Here is a 19,886-nt window from a genome sequence, read left to right as displayed (position 1 = left end):
CTGGGTGTAGACCAGCTCCTTTGGGTGTAGACCAGCTGCTCTGGGTGTAGACCAGCTGCTCTGGGTGGAGATCAGCTGCTCTGGGTGGAGATCAGCTGCTCTGGGTGTAGATCAGCTGCTCTGGGTGTAGACCAGCTGCTCTGGGTGTAGATCAGCTGCTCTGGGTGTAGATCAGCTGCTCTGGGTGTAGATCAGCTGCTCTGGGACATAGCGGAGGTGATGGATCGCTGAGGTTCCTATTCTCCACAGTTTGTTTGGTGGAATTGGTTGCTTTGCATAAAACACATCGACCCCCCCACCCCACACCCTGATGTGTCTCCTCCGGGCTCTCAGCAACGATCTACAGGAGGGATAAGATGGAAAAACACCCCCCTGGATCCAGGTATGGTTCACATACATTGCAACAGCAACAACAAAAAAAGCCTTTTAATTTTGCCAACAAAAAAGTTTTAAAAGTCGTCGTGAAGCGCTTTGAGAAGTTTCTACAGAAGCTGAGGCTGTAAATTATACCAAAATGTCTTTTTCCCCACAAAAAAAGAAAGGAGTTTGAAAAAGTCCTGGTGTCTGGCTGGTTTCAAACACTCTTCCCTCCCTCCTTCCCTCCCTCAGCCCAGGATTGGAGGAGCAAAGCTCAAGATCAAGATCAAACTCAAAGAGACCATCTCTGGTTGGCTGAGTTTGAATGAAAGTAACGGTAACGTGAGCTGCAAATCCAGCAAAACTCTGATCCCTCTTTGTTTTTTAAGAAAAAAACAAATGTGGTAGAGGTCTGCGGTGGAGACGTGAGAGTAAAAGATTTATAACACTTCCCCCACCCTCTTGCTGACCCTCTTCCCTCCCTCCCCCCCTCCCCCATTGAAAAAAATAATTTGGGATATTGTTCATTTCTTTGCAAGTGTTGAAGTTGGCACAGCGCCCAGATATTGTGGCACCAGGATTGGCTGTAGAGAGCGCTTGTCACTCCCATTTAGCAGCTTGGTATTACTCAAATCGTTCCTTATTTTTTTCAAGAAGAAATCGATGCTTACGGATGATTTTAGTGGTTTATGTTCACGGAGCTGAGGAACTGCAGAGCAGAACTCTGCTTTTTCCACTCTAAGTGGTTAGCACGTTCGCCCCGCAAGCGTGCCTCAAAAAAATACGTGGTCACTCAATCCAAGACCGTTTGTGGGACACTGCTGTGCGCACTTGGCTGCGCGTTTCACCCGCAAATACAGTCAATATATTCTGTGAATAGGTTGTACACTTTACAGTATATTCTGTGAAGGGCTTTGAGACGTCTAGAAGACGTGAAAAGCGCTGTATCAAATGCGAGGATTACTATTTAGGATTATTATATTCTGTGAAGCGCTTTGAGACGTCTCAACAACGTGATGAGGCGCTATATTAAATTCAAGGATTATTCAGGATTATTATCACTTTGTATGATCCCTTTGCCGAGATGCAGCTGGAACCAGGTGCAGAGTAAAGCTCCCTCCCCTGGATCGTGACAACGATAATCTTTTGCGTTTGATCTACTGCCAATAATGTTGACACCTCAGTAGACCTTCACATAGGGGTTGATACCAATCGTAGTGAATGGTGGGTAAAAATTCTATTCACTGTCCTGCGTAGCATCTTTTGCATTTAATGATTATAATGGGAAATCCCTTTAGTGGCTGACATCACCAAAGAACAGAATTTTCAACCATACATACTTGTAGGTAAACAATTATTAATACAGGGAAGTCCATGGAAGCTGACAGGAACTGACATCAGTCATGACCCAAGGACCCCAAAATGGGACTGGCAGACATTTGGGAACCAATTATAGAGGAATTGTCATTTTTTTTTGCTTCCAGTGATATAACAGGGTGTCAGTTGATAGCACTCTTACCTCTGAGTACAAAAGTTGTGGGTTCATATTGAGACATTTGAGCTCGCATCGTCTAGGCTGACACTCAAGTGCAGTGTTGTGGGGGCGGTGCATTGTTGAAGGTGCCATCCATTGGATGAGATGCAAAACCGAGGTCCCTTCTGCCTCGGGACGTTATAATAATAATAATAATAATAATAATCCTTGCATTTGATATAGCGCTTTTCACGTTTTCTCGACGTCTCAAAGCACTTCACAGAACAGACTGTAAAGTGAATTAACCGTATATTTGTGGGCGAAACGTGGCAGCCAATTGGCACAGCAGTGTCCCACAAACAGTCATGGATTGAAAATGACCAATTTATTATTGTTTTTTTGTTTTTGGAGGGATTATTATTAGGCGTGTGGAGTAAGGAAACTTGCCCAAGGTTTCGCCCTGCCTGGAATTGAACCCAGGTGTCTCGCTTGCAAGGCGAGTGCTCTAATCACTGAGCTACAGGACTCCATAAACATCCTGTGGCACTATTCAAAAAGTTGTTTTGGGCAATAATCCCTCATGCAAAATTAATCATTCACTTCACGGCTGTTTGTGGGACTTTGCTGTGCACAAATTAGCTGTCTTGTTCACCTAGACAGTGTACAGTTACTACATTTCACATAAAATCCTGGGAAGCACTTTGCAAAGTCGTGACGTGAAAGCGTTTCATCTGAAATACGCTGATACTTTTGCTTCAACCACAGCTTCCAGCAGTGAGTTCCACATTCTTACCATCCTTTGTGTGACGACATTCCTCCTGAACTCCCTTTTTGATTTCCTGCTGGTTATCCTGTATAAATAATATTAATAATCCTTGCATTTGATACAGTGCTTCATCACGTCTTTGAGACGTCTTAAAGCACTTTACAGGATATTCAGTCAAGTGGATTGATTGTGTATTTTGTGGGCAAAATGTGGCAGCAGGTGTGTGCACAGCAATATCCCACAAACAGCTACACAAGTGACCCCATATTTATTTTGGACTTGTTTTGGACTCACGGACAGCTTGATCGATATCCACCTCATCAAATCCTTTCATAATTTTAAAACCCTCTATCACTTACAGTTTCATTCTATTGGAAAAGTTTCAGAACATCAGGTGCCTGATTTTATTTTTGAAAATTCTGGAATAATAATTAACAATATTGATAAAAAGAATATACTTTGCATTCGATATAAGCTTATCTTGTTTTCAAAATGTTTCAAAGCGTTTCACACCATTTTACTATGTAGTGTAGTAAATGTGTGTGCGGGCATGCGTGTGTGAACATAGCAGCTAATTAATAATAATAATAATAATCCTTGCATTTGATACAGGGCTTTTCATGTCTTCTAGACTTCTCAAATCGCTTCACAGAATATACTGTAAAGTGAATTGACTGCATATTTTGTGGGCGAAACGCGGCAGCCGATTGCGTACAGCAGTGTCCCACAAACAGTCACGGATTGAAGTGACCAATTTATTTTTTTTTTCTTGAGGGATTATTATCAGGCATGTGGAGTAAGGAAACTTACTCAAGGTTTCGCCCTACTGGGAATTGAATCCTGATCTCTCCCTTGCCAGGTGCGTGCTCTAAACCACTGAGCTACAGGACTCCATAATATTTTATAATATATTATGCACTATGCATAAATAGTGTGTAGAAAGATAATTACATGTACCTTTACTTATATAATTAACAAAAGAAGAGAATTTCTCCTTTTGTTCTAGCCAACAATCCCCCTCATAATATTGCTCATTGTAACTGCTGCACCAGTTCTCTTCCTATAAAGGGGTGGTCAAAAACTGGACACAATACTCCCACTGCAGCTTAATTAATTCATTTACCTTTACCTCTTTGTTCTTGTATTGATGTACTTCCTAAGAGTGATCTTACACAGCTCGGTTGTACATTTTGGTTTGTGTAAGTGTTACTTTGAGGGCTGTTGTAGTTTTTGTTGATCACTATCAATAGTCTGGGTGTATATCAGATGCAATAACAAACTGAGTACATTCCAAGAATCCAGTGAAGTCCAAAGTGATTTTTTTTCTAAGATTCATTGGAGCAAATAATAATAATAAAACGATAATAAACCACGCTTTTGATTTAGCGCGATTCATGTCAGGTGGTTAGCTGAAAGCGCACTACAGAATGTCCTGTAAAGTGTAGTGATTGAAAAAGGACAGAAAAGCTGCAAATCACGCAATGCCTAAAGGTTAAAGAATCAATGTTGTAGGCATCTCTAGAACCTGTTTCATCCATTTCAATCAATATGTAGATTTTAAACAATGCGCAGGGAACAGTAAAACACAGCAAAAATTAAACCCATTCCTGAGGCTGCAAAGTTTATAAGGATTTCTCACTTTCTAAGAGCCAGTTCTTTGACCGTGCCTACCTCCAACTCTTATTTGGTGTCCGGTACCATCTGTGTGAAATGTTTTTGAGATGTTACTCTAAGTGAAGGGTGTTATATGAATGGATGTTGTTGTTGAGGAAGGAAAGGCTGAAACAGTCACTCTCTGGAGGTGGCTTTTGTAGCTCAAAACGATTTACAATTCCTTGGGATTTCCTTCCTGTGTGCACTGGTGCTAACAGTTTCTAACATTTACACACCAGAGCCCAGTTCTGATTCTCCAGATTATCTTTTTAAAGCAGGCACACTGAATATTTTATAGAATTTTGGAAATTTCGGCACATTCACATATGTATGCTGTCCTGCCTTCCTTCCCGGAAGGCTGTGCTCTACTCTGATCTGATGTCCTACTCTTTTCCACATCCCATGATAACTTCAGCTGTTTATCTAATTTCCTTTTAAATGTCAAAGTTGATATACTTTCAATAGTCACTTGAACCAATGTGTTACTACTGCAGTTCCTGGTGCCTGATATCGGCCTGACTCAGTTGATAGCATTTTCTCCTGTTGAGGAGGATGGTGGACGTTGATATCTTGATATCAATATAAGTACAGTGTCAATACACTTTACAGCAATATTCTGTAAAACAAGTTGTGGGTTCAAGCTCCATATCAGGTTTTTGAACTCACATAATGTAGGCTGACACTCCAATGCAGTCCTGGGGGAGCGCTGAATTGGATGAGTCATTAACCCAAGGCCGGTCTGTTCAGGTGGATATTAAAAATCTCATGGCACTATTCAAAAAGTGAAGGAAGTTTTCTTCCAGTATCATGATCCGTGATCTAATAGAATGTCGGAATAGGCATAAGGGGCTGAACGGCCCACTCCTGTTCCCATCTTCGTATGTCCTGGTCAACATTCCCCCTGATAAAATTGGTCATTCACTTCATGACTGTTTGTAGGTGAATTGGCTGGCGTGTTCAGCTACGAAATATACATTGACTATACTTTATAGAAGAAAACTGTGAAGCGCTTTGAGACATTTTGTCAAAGCAAGGCGCTATACCAAATGCAAGGATGATTATTATTACTGTATCACATTGTCCATGTCTCAAAGCACTTCAGAGCATTTTACTGTAAAGTATAGTGATTGTATTTATGTTGATATCAGGATTGTACCAACCATCTGCTGATGTGTGGGAAAAGTCCCACAAAATGACATTTATAACAGGATTCATTAATGATACATTTTTGACTGTTCTTTCAATCATTTCCCTCTTACCCCTTCCCCTCTCACCAATCCAAGGATTATTGCAAGGATTATTATTATTATCCAGCTTGCGCTCCCAGTCCGCCTTTAAATTTCTTTGGCACATTTAACTTCATGAAAGACGGCATATTTAAGTTGTTGTTATCCTGAAAGAATATCTAAAATAAATGCATTGCTAAACAGTTTTCGTTGGCAATGGATTCAGCTGAAGGTGGAATCTATATTTCATTTGGACCGAGGAAACAATTGAATTTCCAAAATCAATGATTTTAGTCCGTGAAAACTGATGGTTTTGCTGTGTTGTTCTAAGCTACATTAACTACTGTTCCACGTGAAAGTCTGTCTGTGCTGGGAATCCTAGGATAGATGCTGTCACTCGCACAGTTTCTCCTTCGCCCCCCACCCCCAACCCCCCTCCCCTTTATCAGATACCAATGCTGCAAAAGATCTGTAGCAGGATACTGCAGAAATGTCATAAACATTCTGGAAATTACCCAGGTTTATGACTTACATGAGCAGAAATACTGAGTGAGTTATGATAACTTATGAGTCAAGTGTTAGTTATTCTCATTTTCCCCCGGGGCACCATCTATTTATACCATGGAACTTCTGATTTGTTTTTGCATGACGGCTTTTTATTAAAATGCCTTTATTTATGTTGAGCATTGCTGCCCAGTGCTGCCCACAATGCCCTCACATCTGGTCATACAACCTGCATTCTTGTATGACCAGGTTCAATAAAATCTGTGGGACCCAGTAAACTTTGGAACCAACCCCATGATGGAACAGTGCATGAGCAGAAAGTGCGGAAGGATAAAGCTCAATAAAATACAAACGGAAGAAAAGGTGAAAATGAGAGTCGAAAAAAGAGACTGATTTATTTATGGTAACAGTGCTCTGGGATGCCACCCTTCATGAGGGTATATAAACCCTATATAAATGCAAGTTGTTGTTGTAAAGTGATGGTCCTTGCATTTGATATAACCTCATCACGCTGAAACGTCTCAAAGTGCTTTAATGCTCTCTGCAATGACTGTGTAGTGGTAAGCAAATATAGCAGCCAATTTATGCTTGACAATGTCCCACACACAGCTAGTAATTGAACTTTCAATGTTATTAATCTGGGGAATTGTAGGACAGGACAACAGAAGAAACAACCTTCTGACAGACTGAAAATGAGACCAACTTCTAATTCATTTTAAATATGCACATCAGCAGCTTGAATTCACTGGGTTCAATGTCCTTTTCCTATGCTGTAATTTTGAGCTAGCTGTCAGGCCTCACTGTATAAAAGATTTTAAAAAAACTGATTTTGGAATAAAGATGATACTCATATGTAATGTGGGACCCAGTCAGATCTGAAGACTGATTGCTGTGACAGTAGCTTTTCTTCCCTCTATATGGTCCCAACAACAACAACAAAATTACTTTTATATAGTACCTTTCGCGTCGGGAGGACGTCCCTAGATGCTGAACAATCAGTGTTTCAAACCCGAGCTAGAAGTTGGGATCTGGGAGGGTAGAGGGCAGTGGGGGAAGGAGGAGAACCGAAGGCACGGTCGAAGACGAGGGTTTTGAGACAGGTCTTGAAGAAGGCAAGGGAGCGGGCGAGATTGAGGGACTGCGGGATGGAGTTCTAGAGAGTGGCTGAAGGCTTGTCCGCCGAGGGTGAGGCGGGGGACGTGAAGCAGGCCGGAGTCCGCAGAACGGAGGGAGCGGGCAGGTTGGTAGGGCAGGTTAGGAGGTCACGGAGTTAGAGGATGCAAGGCCATGGAGGGCTTTGAAAGTGAGGACCAGGATCTTGAACTGTACCCTCTGTGTGATGGGAAGCCAGTGGAGTCAGGCGAGGATGGGGGTGATATGGTGGTGGAGCCTGGTGTAGAAGAGGACATGGGCTGCAGAGTTCTGGATGATCTGCAGCCTACGGAGGGAGGAGTTGGGGAGTTTGCATAATCGAGTCTGGATGTTATGAATGCATGTATGAGGGTTTTGGCAGCTTGTGGTGTGAGGCAATGGCGGTTGTATGAGGAAAGTTTTGTTGTGTGGTGTTAAGTGTGCGCATTGCTTGCTTAAAGGTTGTCAAGGGTGGTCATTCTACATGAATACATTGGGAGCAGAGTGTATGAGGTTGCTCCTTCCGCTGCAATCCATGATATCAAGGAGTTGATCTACACAGAAACAGATTTCCCTGTTGCTGAACAGCGGCTTCTCTACAATGGGAAAGAGGTAAGATTGACCTTGAATTACATACACATACACAGATGGTTGTGCAGTCATTCTATGTGAATGCTTTAAAGCACAAAACTCATACCTGCAGAGGTTTCAAATGCACTGTCCACACAGAGGGCACTTGCTCAGGGGGTAGTTTGGGAATTCAATGAATGGTGTAAGCAACATAGATCTGTTTACTGGCAACAAATTAAAGGTTCTTGAGTGGTTTGTTAGACTTAAGGTTTTTACTGTTTAGCCTCCTCAAAAAAATATTAATTTTTTCTTTTAATTGAGAAACCCAAATAAAAGCTGACAGCCTCTAGGCCAGTACACCGCCAGGGCAAACTATAATACAAGATGCATATATCTTCTTGTATTCTAGTTTACCCTGTATTTATATATGTACATACAATTGTACGTATATATCTACAAGTGATCCCTAGCTTTGGTTGTATGGGAAAGGAATAGCGAGTTATGATTTGAGCACAACAAATTTCAATGTATTTGGAGCAAAGGAGAAATGATTGAGGTGACAGGCAGACAATACTTCAGAATAAGGTATTAAGAAATGGATAAAGACAGAGAAATGGGATTAAAAGATCTACCACAATCTAAAATGCCCCATGAGGTTTCATGGACTGAATGACAAACTCCTATTACAGTGCATATACAGTGAGATAGCTTTTTCCCTTATAATTTGTAAACTACTCTTTCTTGAGGCAGAAAGTGAGTGTGGGGAATACTGTTTGCATTTTGGGGAATGTTTAAAAATCTTTTTGAATTCATTTATTAAACATTGTTTACTGAAATGTTCATCGAAAAGAGAATTTGTCTCTAGCTGCACCCCTCCCCATGGCCATTGGATGAAATGTCAGTCCAATACTGTCTCTTCCTATTTTCAGGTCTCGGCTGAAAACCTTTCTTTTCGACTGTGCCTTTGGTCACCTTCCTCCCCATCCCCCTCCCCCTGGCTCGGCCCCAGGATCCATTACTGTGAAGCGCTCTGAAATGCCGTCCGGCGCGGAGGGCACTATATAAATCCAAGTTATTGTTGTTGTTTAATTGTGTTGCTGTTTCTGCGCAAAGTGAGTACTTTCCACTGCAGCAAACTTCTCATTTTAGTTTATATTGGATTAGGTTCTCTTTTGGAAAAATCAAATGAATCCCATGAAAACAAACATATTTGGTACAAGCTAAGTGTTCATGCTTTTTGATGTGAAGCCTATCTCCTTCTACTAAGCTTCTTACTGAATAACATTTATTAAGAGGATTTGATAGAAGGCTCATTGTTGCTAGTTCACCAGGGAACTGAATTAGGCCTGTTCTCCTGACATTGATTTTGACATAATCTGACTAATACTCTTAGTACTGTTCCTTCTGTGATCTGTTCTTTCCTACAGTTGTACAACTCCAATCAAATTGCAAGCCTGGTACGATCCGGAAATCATGAGATTAATTTGACACTGCAGGGAAGAGGCTTACGAGGAGGAGGTAATAAATTTAACTTGTTCGTGCAGACATTGGTGCCATGTTTCTTAACTCCAATACATGCAAATACTGTTCTATGGAGAGTTACTTCATACACCACCTCTCCTCTTTACTTAATCTTTGCGGACCTGCCCTTACCTGCTTTGATTCCTATCTCTCTCACCATCTCCACTTTGTTGCCTCTAATGGTTTCTCCTCCAGCCCCCGCACTGTCAGTTCTGGCGTCCCCCAGGGCTCTGACCTTGGTCCTCTCCTCTTTAATATCTGCATGCTCCCCCTTGGTGACATCATCCACAGACATGGGGTCAACTTCCATATGTATGCGGATGACACCCAACTCTATTTTTCTGCCTCCACCCTCAACTCCAGGACCACTGCTGTTCTGACAGACTGCCTGTCGGACATCAAGTCCTGGATGAGGGCATACTTCCTACAGTTGAATGTGAACAAAACTGATGCCCTCCTGATTGGCTCAGGCCAGAGCCTCTGCACTTCAGGCTCTGGCAGCATCAACCTCCATGGTTGCACACTACATCTCACCAGGCCAGGCAGGAACCTAGGCATCTTGTTCGACCCTCAACTGTCTTTTCTTCCCCACATTCAAGCCACGACCTGCTCTGCCTTCCCTCACCTCCGTAACATCGCCCAACTCCGTCACTACCTCACCCCTCAAGCCGCTGAAACTCTTGTTCATGCCTTCATCACCTCCAGGCTCGACTATGCAAACGCCCTGCTTGTCGACCTTCCCAACTCCTTCCTCCACAGGCTGCAGATAATCCAGAACTCTGCAGCCCGTGTCCTCTCCTGCACCAAACTCCGTGAACCCATTCTCGCCCGACTCCATTGGCTCCCTGTCCTTCAGTGGATCCAGTTCAAGATCCTGGTCCTCACCTACAAAGCCCTCCATGACCTCGCCGCACCCTAGCTCTGTGACTTCCTAATAATAATATAATAATAATAATAATCCTTGCATTTGATATAGCGCTTTTCACGTCAGGAGGACGTCCCAAAGCGCTTCACAGAACACACTGTAAAGTGAATTGACTGTATATTTGTGGGCGAACGCGGCAGCCAATTGCGCACAGCAATGTCCCACAAACAGTCGTAGATTGAAAATGACCAATTTAATTATTGTTTTTGGTTTTTTTTGGAGGGATTATTATTAGGCATGTGGAGTAAGGAAACTTGCCCAAGGTTTCGCCCTGCCTGGAACTCCCTACCAACCTGCCCACTCCCTCCGCTCAACCGGCTCCGGCCTGCTCCATGTCCCCCGACCCACTCGCCCCACCATTGGCGGGAGAGCCTTCAGCCACTCTGCCCCCAACCTCTGGAATTCCATCCCCCAATCACTCTGCCTCGTCCCCTCCTTAGCCTTTTTCAAGTCACGTCTCAAAATCCTCCTCTTCGACCATGCCATCGGTCACCGCTAACCCCAGCTTGGGTCTGAAATGCTGTATACTGTCCAGCACCTTGGGACGTCCTCCCGACATGAAAGGCGCTATACAAATGTAATCTTGTTGTTGTTACTTGGGAAGGCATCATTGGAGGGAAGGAATCTATAGTTGAGTTGTGTCAATGGTTCAAGGAATATCTCTGTTATAACAGTTTCTCTTAATGATAGGAGTGGCGTGGTGTCAGTGATGGGGTGGATTTGGTGGGGGCTTTTGAAGAAATGGGTTTGATGGCACAAATGGCTGTTTCTTGGTCTGTAATTTCTTCCTGAAAACATGGCTGGAAACCTTTCTAAGTCTTTCTTGGGTGCAGTGGGAAGATGCCAATGATTGTGACATCAAGCAATAGAATCAAAGACCCATGAAAGAATCAATCTTATAGCTACAAAACAAGCTATTTGGCCCGTTATGTTTCTGCTACTATATTTCTTCATATGAGCTACCGATTCTAATCCCACTCTCCTGCTCGATCCCCATTGACTGGTGTAAACAATCAGTGTACTGCCGTGGATCTGTCAACTCCTTCAATAAGGGAGAATTGCAGACCTCTTAGCAATTAATCTACCCTTCAACTAGCTTTATTTGTGAAGTCAAGTACAATACCACTAAAGAAAGGAACGCAAACAACTTGCTTGTGAATGTGTGACATTGTGGTGAACCACAGGATATGTAACCTTCCAGGTACATTAGCTCAAGTGGTTAAGTTCCCTTTCATCACCAGCACAGAAATGTTTTGTGTTTACAGCTTGTGGTAAAACACAGCTGCAGAATAATAATGAATAATAATCATTGCATAATTTGAATCCTGCTTTTCCTTCCATTTTAACAGGCAGGTTTGGACAAACTACACCACCGCTCGTAGATTTCCTTAAGGATATTCTGAGACGGTATCCCGAAGGAGGACAGATTCTGAAGGTAAGCATCTTTCTTGGGCATTCCGCCCAATGGCATTACAATGATCAGGTGCCATGTTGAGTCTTTCACTACGTTGTTTTGATACAATTGCACCTCTATACTTTGCTAGCGGCTGAAATTGTGTCTCGGGTTACAGTGGTTCTGAACCTGATTGTAGCAGATATTGACTAGGGTGGAGAGGAAATTCAGCAGTTTGGAGACATTGAACCTGTGTCCCATCAATGATAATGGGGTCTAAGTGTTTCGCTACTGTGACATTATATTCCCCTCATAAGCTAATCTTCAATAAAATAGTTAAAGCAAAGGCCAGAGGGAGAAGAAAATGCTCGTATGGTGTGGGTTCCAAGCAGAGATCTGACCAAAGGGGGAGAGAAGTTCTACCTGAGTCTAGTTTTACTCTATTTTATTAGTATTTCAAATTATGCAGAGGTTAGCAAATTCTTAATTTTTAAGCCGTCTTTCTATAAATTCTTTTGGAGGAAAACAACAACAACAACAACAACAAGATTCCATTTATAGAGCGCCTTTCACGTCAGGAGGACGTCCCAAGGCGCTGCACAGTTGGGTCATGACCCGAGCAGGGGGGAAATGGTCAGGGTGAGGGGAGGGAAGGGGAGAGAGGAGGGGGGAAATGGTCAGGGTGAGGGGAGGGAAGGGAGGGAGCGAGGAGGAGGAAGAGAGTCGAGAGGGGAGCTGAAGGCACGGTCAAAGAGAAAGGTTTTGAGACCGGCCTTGAAGGAGGAAAGGGAGGAAGCAAGGCGAAGGCACTGGGGGATGGAGTTCCAGAGCCTCGGGGCTGAGAGGCTGAAGGCCCGACCACCGATAGTAGGGCGGTTGGGGCGGGGGACGTGGAGCAGACCGGAGCCAGAGGAACGGAGGGTACGGGCAGGTAGGTAGGGGGATAGTAGGTTGGAGAGGTAGGAGGGAGCAAGGCCGTGAATGGCCTTGTAGGTGAGGATGAGGATCTTGAAATCAATCCTCTGGGGGATGGGGAGCCAGTGGAGGCGAGCGAGGGTGGGAGTGATGTGGTCCCGAAGCCTGGTGCGGGACAGTACACGAGCTGCAGAGTTCTGAATGACCTGCAGCTTGTGGAGGGAGGTGGCGGGAAGGCCGGCGAGGAGAGAGTTCCCATAGTCCAGCCTTGAGGTGACAAAGGCGTGAACCAGGGTTTCAGCAGCGTGAGGGGTGAGGTAGTGCCGTAATCTGGCGATATTCCGGAGGTGATGGAAGGCGGTGCCAGTTGTGGTGCGGATGTGAGGGAGAAAGGACAGCTCAGGGTCGAACAAAACGCCGAGGTTCCTGACTGGCTTTGAGAGGTGGAGAGTGCAGCCTTGGATGCTGATGGTGTCAGCGCCTGAGGTGCGGAGGCGCTGACGTGAGCCAATCAGGAGGGCCTCGGTTTTTCGCACGTTGAGCTGAAGAAAGTTGTCTCTCGTCCAGGACTCGATGTCGGACAGGCAGGCTGTCAGGACATCGGTGGTCGTGGAGTTGAGAGTAGAGGAGGAAAGGTAGAGTTGGGTGTCATCCGCATACATGTGGAAGTTAACCCCATGTTTGCGGATGATGTCACCGAGGGGGAGCATATAGAGGGTGAAGAGGAGGGGACCGAGGACAGAGCCCTGAGGGACACCACATGAGACAGTACGGGGGGTGGAGGAGAAGCCATTCGTTGAGACGAAGTGAAGACGGTGGGAAAGGTAAGAGCTAAACCATTCAAGGACAGTGCCTTGAAGGTTGAGGTGGGAGGACAAGCGGTGGAGTAGGATAGCGTGGTCGACCGTATCGAATGCTGCCGATAGGTCGAGGAGGACGAGGAGACAGAGGGAGCCCTGGTCACAGATAGTCAGGATATCATTGGTGACCTTGACCAGGGCAGTTTCTGTGCTATGAGCAGCACGGAAACCTGACTGAAGGGGTTCAAAAAGAGAATGGGTGGAGAGGAAAGAGCGCAGTTGGGAGGCGACAACTCTTTCCAAGACCTTGGAGAGAAAGGGGAGGTTGGAGATGGGCCGGTAGCTTGATAGCTGCGACGCATCAAGGGAGGGTTTTTTCAGGGTGGGCGTGATGATGGCAGTTTTTAATGGAATGGGGACAGAGCCAGAGGAGAGGGACAGGTTTATGATGTCAGTGATGTGTGGGGCAAGAAAATGGAGCTGGGAGATAAGGAGTGGAGTGGGGATGGGGTCAAGGGAGCAGGTGGTTGGTTTTAGGGATAGGATGAGTTCAGTGACAGAGGGTGGGGAAACGGGTACGAAGGTGTGTAGGGGAGGATGGGTAGGAGTCGGAGTGTGGGAGGGAAGGGGTGGGTGGTGGGTGGAAGTTGGAGGGGAAGTGACCGCGGAGCGGATTCCCTTGATCTTGGATTCAAGGAAATCCAGCATCTCCTCGCAGTGAAGGTTGGAGGAGATGACCTGCGCGGGGTGGCGGGGGGGACGGAGGAGTCGGGATGTGGTGGAAAACAGTAGCCTGGGGTTGTTCTTCGCCTCCAGGATTATCCTGGAGTAGAAGGACGACTTGGCCGAGGCTAGAGTGGAGCGGTAAATTTTGAGGAGGTCCAGCCAGATTTGTCGGTGGACCGTTAAGCCGGATTTGACAAAGGTGCGCTCAGCAGCCCGCACCTGGCATTTCAGTGAGCGGAGGTGGGTGGTGTACCAGGGGGAGGAGCGGGAGTAGGAGACAGTGCGGGAAGTGATGGGGGCAAGAGTATCGAGTGTGGAGGAGAGGATATTGTGGAGGAGGGAGAGAGGAGAAGAGGGGTCGGTGAGGGTTGAAGGCCAGAGGGAGAGGAGTTCAGAGGACTCCAAGGCATCGGTTAGGGATTGTGGGGGTAACTTCTTCCAAGGGCGGTAGAAGATGGTGGTGGGTCTGGTGGAGGTGGGGAGGGGGGTGGAGGTGGTGAAGGAGATGAAGTAGTGGTCGGAGATGGCCTTGTCGGTAATAGTGACATCCGAGACACTGAGGCCCCGGGTGATCACCAAATCGAGTGGGTGGCCGTGACTGTGAGTGGGGGAGTTTATGTGTAGGGAAAGGTTGAGTGAGGAGAGCAGGGAAGAGAAGTCTGTGGAGATGGAGCAGGAGGGGGTGAAGTGTAGGTTAAAGTCGCCCAGGATGATGAGGCGATCAGAGGAGAGGCAAAGAGATGTGAGGAGTGTTGAAATGTCAGAGATGAAGGTGGGAGAGGTTTTAGGGGGCCGGTAGAGGAGGAGGATTTTAAGGGAGAGGAATGAGGGGTGGGAGAGGGTGAGGTGCTCGAAGGAGGGGAAAGAGCCAGAGGAGTAGGGGGATAGGGCAAGTGGTGTCCTTGAGATAAGGGCAACACCACCGCCACGGCGGTTGGGGCGGGGGATGTGGTGGGAGGTGTAGCCGGGTGGCGTGGCCTCCGTGAGGGGGAAGGTGTCGCCTGGGGTGAGCCACGTTTCTGTCAAGGCCATGATATCAACGTTCTCATCAAGGATGAGATCGTTGATGACCAGGGCCTTGTTGCAGAGGGAGCGGACATTTTGCAGTCCGATGTGGAGGGAGCGGTTGACAGAAGGGTGTGTGGGAGGGGAGGGGGGTCCAGGTTGTGAGGCAGGGGTGGGGGAGATGGGGATGAGGGAGGAGAGGTTGACTCCCCGGGTCTGTGTCCGGGGTGGCTGGCGAGAGTGGTGGGGAATGGGGCAGTCGGTGTGGCTGCTGCTGGACAGCCAACGCCGAGTGCCGCGGTGAGCCCGGCGGAGGATTCCCAGACTGGAACAGAGGGAGGTTGTGGGAGGGTCAAGTGGGGATAGAAGACGAGAGGGACGGAGAGAGAGGAGGAGAGAGCGGGAGAGATGCAGAGGGGGGAGGGTTTGGGGGAGAGAGGAGGGGGGAAGGAGGGAGGGGGTGAGGGGGCTCGGGTCAAAGCGGCAGCCATAGTGCGCACGCGGGGACCGGGAGCGAGCGGTCAGGTGGATGGCATTATCCCGCAGATTGGGGCATCGAACCCAACAGGACCATAGTGGGCTCTGATGTGAGCCCTGGGGGGGGGGGGGGGGGCGCGGTTTTTTTTTTTTTTTTTTTTTTTTTTTTTTTTTTTTTTTTTTTTTTTTCGATTTTTTTTTTTTTTTTTTTTTTTTTTTTTTTGCAAACGGTTTGCAAAACGGTTTTTTGCAAAACGGTTGCAAAATTAAGACTTCAATAACTTGCCAAGTTCTGCACAATCTGAAATGTTGAAAATATCGAATATAATAATAATCCTTGCATTGGATATAGTGCCTTATCATGTCTTTGTGACGTCTCAAAGTGCTTCACAGAATGTACTTTTTCTCCTAAGTCTCTGCTGAAAGACATTTTCTCGTTCTTATCTCACTTTCCTATTTACAAGTTCATTGCATTGGCCCCTGGACTGTATATTCTATCACCTTGCTCACTCCACCTGGTTTACCTGTTTTTGCCTCCATGGCTGGTTTAATGCCATGCTCAGATCTGAAGACCACTCAGAAGTGGCTTCGTTATGTAACTGACCGAGTTATGTTACATTTCCGTTCCGTAGACTGTCAAATAATAAATACAGCACCAACACTATGTTCTCTATTACAGTGCAGTGTGACTATTTGAAGTCATCTTCTGTGCTATTTCTGACTGCCCACACTTCACATGATTTTTTTCCTTGGTTCAGCTGTCTCTTTGTGCATTTGTTTCAATCTGTTTGTTTTGAGAACATCGCACTGGGTGGTCAAAGCTCCAGGCTGCCACTCGCCCCTCAAACAGACTTTGATTCAATGCAACGTCCCACATTCTGCTATTGTTATGCCCAGTGGGCCAAATAATTTTGTCAGCTGCTTTTGTGACTGGCATTCACAGGGCAGCACTGTACTGAGCTGAAATTCAAGCTGAGAGTCAATGCGTGATTTTAGGAATTATTGATTTGTGATGTACTGCGCAGTTCTTCAGATGTTCAAACCTCAGAAATAAACATGTGCTGAATTTTACTGTTTCACGTTTCAAGTTTCCGTATAAAAAAAGAAGCAATCTGAACATTGCTTCTTTTTAACTCATTAGTGCTTTTTGCTTAATTGTATAATCAGTGATGCTGAATATAATTTCTTGATATTTAGTGAGTGAACTACATACTTGATATTTAGTGAGTGAACTACATACAATTCCTGTATGATGAGACTGAATGTGGAATAGACGCACTCTGTTTAAGACCGCTGTTCTCCTCAGAGTAAATAGAAACGAACAGTTTTATCTGTGCCAGAGAGACCAAGGATGTGATTACAAAGAATGTGCAGCACAGAAACAGGCCACCCAGCCCAACCACATGAGGGTTCACCCTTTCCTTGCGCCCTCTTGTACCTTTCGATTCCCCTCTCCCTCATGTGAAGATCTAGCTTCTTCTTGAATGCAGCTATAATATCTGATTCAACCACCGCTTCAGGCAGCCAGTTCCACAAGCTCACTATCTTCTGCGTGAAGTCGTTTCCTCCTAAATTCTCTTTCAGATGCCCTAGTTGCTAGCTTATATTTGTGTCCACTGATTACAGATTCCCCAGCCTATTTATGTTAACCTGAAAGCCTTTTATAATTTTAAACACCTTTTATGATAAAGAAGTGGATCTATATTTTTTCGCTTTGTTTATAATGCAGCCTCTGAGACATTAAACCCAGACGTCTGCCTATTATGATTTTTGTTTCAGCCCCCACCACAACCCCCGTCGTCTCACTATATTGCGAGCCCTTACATAATGTCGGTGCTCCGTAGGTCCATCCTTCCAAGTCTTGCCACGCTGGCTAGTCTGTTATCAGCAAGGCCTTGGCGTATTGGGCACCCGCCCAGCTCAGGAACTGACTTCGGGTGACTAAGACTACCCAGAGGATTCACTGAATTCCGACATTCAATTGCTGTTGTCACCTTGGAGCCATCTCAGCTCCAAGGAAACCCCGTCTACCTCCCTCCTCCCCTCTCCTCCCCCAGGAGGATTGCCCTGTGCTGCCTGATGCATGTCGCAATAGTTTACCTAGTTATGCTACTGTAAGAGGTGAGGTTTTGTTCCAAAAAGAAAGCCAAACTTGACCCACGCTGGATTCTGTGCCTGCAGGAGGTGATCCAGAATGCAGAGGATGCTGGAGCAACTGAGGTCAAGTTCTTGTATGATGAGACTGAATATGGAACAGACTCGCTCTGGTCAAGACCGCTGGCGGACTATCAAGGTAAGAAACCTCCCATCAGCAAGCATGGTTATAGCCACTTTCTGCAGCTAAATACAAGGAAACCTTGGCTTTGGTTAGTGTTAGAGGCAAGAGGCTCTGCCAGTGCCTTTCCCCTCATGCCGCCACTGAGACCCTCATCCACGCATTCATTACATCTACATTCGAATATGCTAATTCCCTGCGTGTCGGCCTTCCCAACTCTTCCCTCCACAAGCTGCAGATCATTCAGAACTGCAGCTCATGTCATCTCCCGCACCAAGTGCCAAGATCCTATCGCTCCCTTGCTTGCCCAGCTCCACTGGCTCCCCATTCCCCAGAGAAGAGAGTTCAAAATTCTCGTCCTGACCTTCAAGACTCCTCCATACCTCTGTGACCTGCTAACTCCATATGCACCTGTCTGATGACTCTGCTCAGTGTGCTCTGGCCTGCTCCATGTGCCCCGCCTGGCCTGCCCCACCATCGGCGGTCGGGCCTTCAGCCTCTCTGCCCCTACCCTTTGGAATTACGTCGCACATGGTAACAGTCTATGCACAGCAATGACCCCCAAACAGCCATAAAGAGAATAACCAATTTTATTTGGAGGTTTGTGGTTGAGAACCTCAGGAGAAACTCCCTTCTCTTTTTAAATAGTGCCACGGGACCTTTAACATTCACCTGAACAAGCAAGTGTTTGGTTCTCAAGCCTATGTCTTGGCTGCTCTGTCTGGACCGCGGTTTTACATCTCATCGAAGGACTGCTCCCTGACATCCCCAGCATTGTTGCCGAATTTGCCTCATATTTTCAGCCACTACGCCCCCGAAACTCTGGAACTTCCTACCTCAATCTCTCCACCTTGCCCCCTCCTTGTTCGTCTTCAGATCATACCTCTTCTTCGACCGTGCCTTCGGTCACTCTTCTACCCCTACCCTCCCCGCCCTCCACCCCTCCTGATCCCAACCACCAGCTCGGGAGCAGATCCCTGACTGTCCAGCGCCTTGGGACACCTTCCTGACTTGAAAGGCACTATGCAAATGTAACTTGTTGCTGTTGTTGAAGAAGACTTATTGGTGAGCTTGATTCCCCATCCGATTCCCTTATTCCTGCAATCAGTTGTGTAGCATATGTCGGATGGCGGAGTCTTTCAGGTTGTTTCATGCGATAGTTGCAATTGTTTTAAACAACTTTTGTAACGGTTTTGCTATATCGAGTATTAGAGGACAACTGACTCCTGCTTCTGAGATGATCGTGCGAGACCAGGTGAAGCATTTGCAGAACACTTAGTTAATAGAACAATATATCAATTGGCTCCCCATTACCCTTCTCCCCCCACCCCCACCTCAATTTGTTTTGTTTTTCTCCTTTAATGATTAAGAGGGACCCTCAAACGATCTGTTATCAGGCCAATGCCTTGACTCTATTACTGGCTCTACCGAGGCTTGTGCCTAAGAAGCTCTGTTATTGATGTGTCATGTGATAGGGTCTCAACCTCTTATTGTAGATTACTGTTGCATAGAGAGCACTTGCCTCACAAGCGAGAGGACCTGGATTTGATTCCCGGGCAGGGCAAAACCTTAGGTAAGTTTCCTTACTCCGCTTGCCTCTGTTTACCTAGCAGTAAGAAAGAACCTGGTTGTTAGGCAATTGGTGGATTGCTTTCTGGGGATAATAATCCCTTAAAAAAAATAATTTGGTCACTCAATCCACGACTGTTTGTGGGACACTGCTGTGTGCAATTGGCTGCTGTGTTTTGCCCACAAAATATACAGTCAATTCGCTTTACAGTATATTCTGTGAAGTGCTTTGATGTGAAAAGCGCTATATCAAATGCAAGGACAATCAACATTATTCTAATAATAATAATTCTTGCATTTGATATACCACCATATCACATTGTTGAGATGTCTCAAAGCGCTTCACAGAATATACTGTAAAGTGAATTGACTGTATATTTGTGGGCAAAACGTGGCAGCCAATTGCTCACAGCAATGTCCCACAAACAGTCGTGGATTGAATTGACCAATTTTATTATTGTTTTTGTTGCTTCTTGAGGGATTATTATCAGGTGTGTGGAGAAAGGAAACTTGCCCAAGGTTTCGCCCTGCAGGTCTCTTGCTTGCAAGGCGAGTGCTCCAACCACTGAGCTACAAGACTCCACATTATAAGCCTGTGC

General features: G+C 45.8%; 1 protein-coding gene across 1 annotated transcript in view; it reads left to right on the top strand.

Annotated features, from left to right (window-relative positions):
* Positions 1–279: 279 nt before the first annotated feature.
* sacs (sacsin molecular chaperone) overlaps positions 280–19,886 on the top strand; it is a 59,671-nt gene continuing 40,064 nt past the window's right edge. The window contains exons 1-5 of the mRNA XM_007900654.2: positions 280–382; positions 7,573–7,723; positions 9,109–9,199; positions 11,477–11,562; positions 17,625–17,736. Of these exons, the coding sequence (XP_007898845.2) occupies positions 357–382; positions 7,573–7,723; positions 9,109–9,199; positions 11,477–11,562; positions 17,625–17,736 (466 nt within the window). The 5' untranslated portion in view covers positions 280–356. The remainder of the gene's footprint in view (positions 383–7,572; positions 7,724–9,108; positions 9,200–11,476; positions 11,563–17,624; positions 17,737–19,886) is intronic.

The sequence above is a fragment of the Callorhinchus milii genome, unplaced genomic scaffold (genome assembly GCF_018977255.1).
Source record: "Callorhinchus milii isolate IMCB2004 unplaced genomic scaffold, IMCB_Cmil_1.0 Scaffold4, whole genome shotgun sequence".
Taxonomy (NCBI): domain Eukaryota; kingdom Metazoa; phylum Chordata; class Chondrichthyes; order Chimaeriformes; family Callorhinchidae; genus Callorhinchus; species Callorhinchus milii.
Note: the sequence above shows the minus strand (reverse complement) of the source record. Positions and strands in the feature narration are given on the sequence as shown.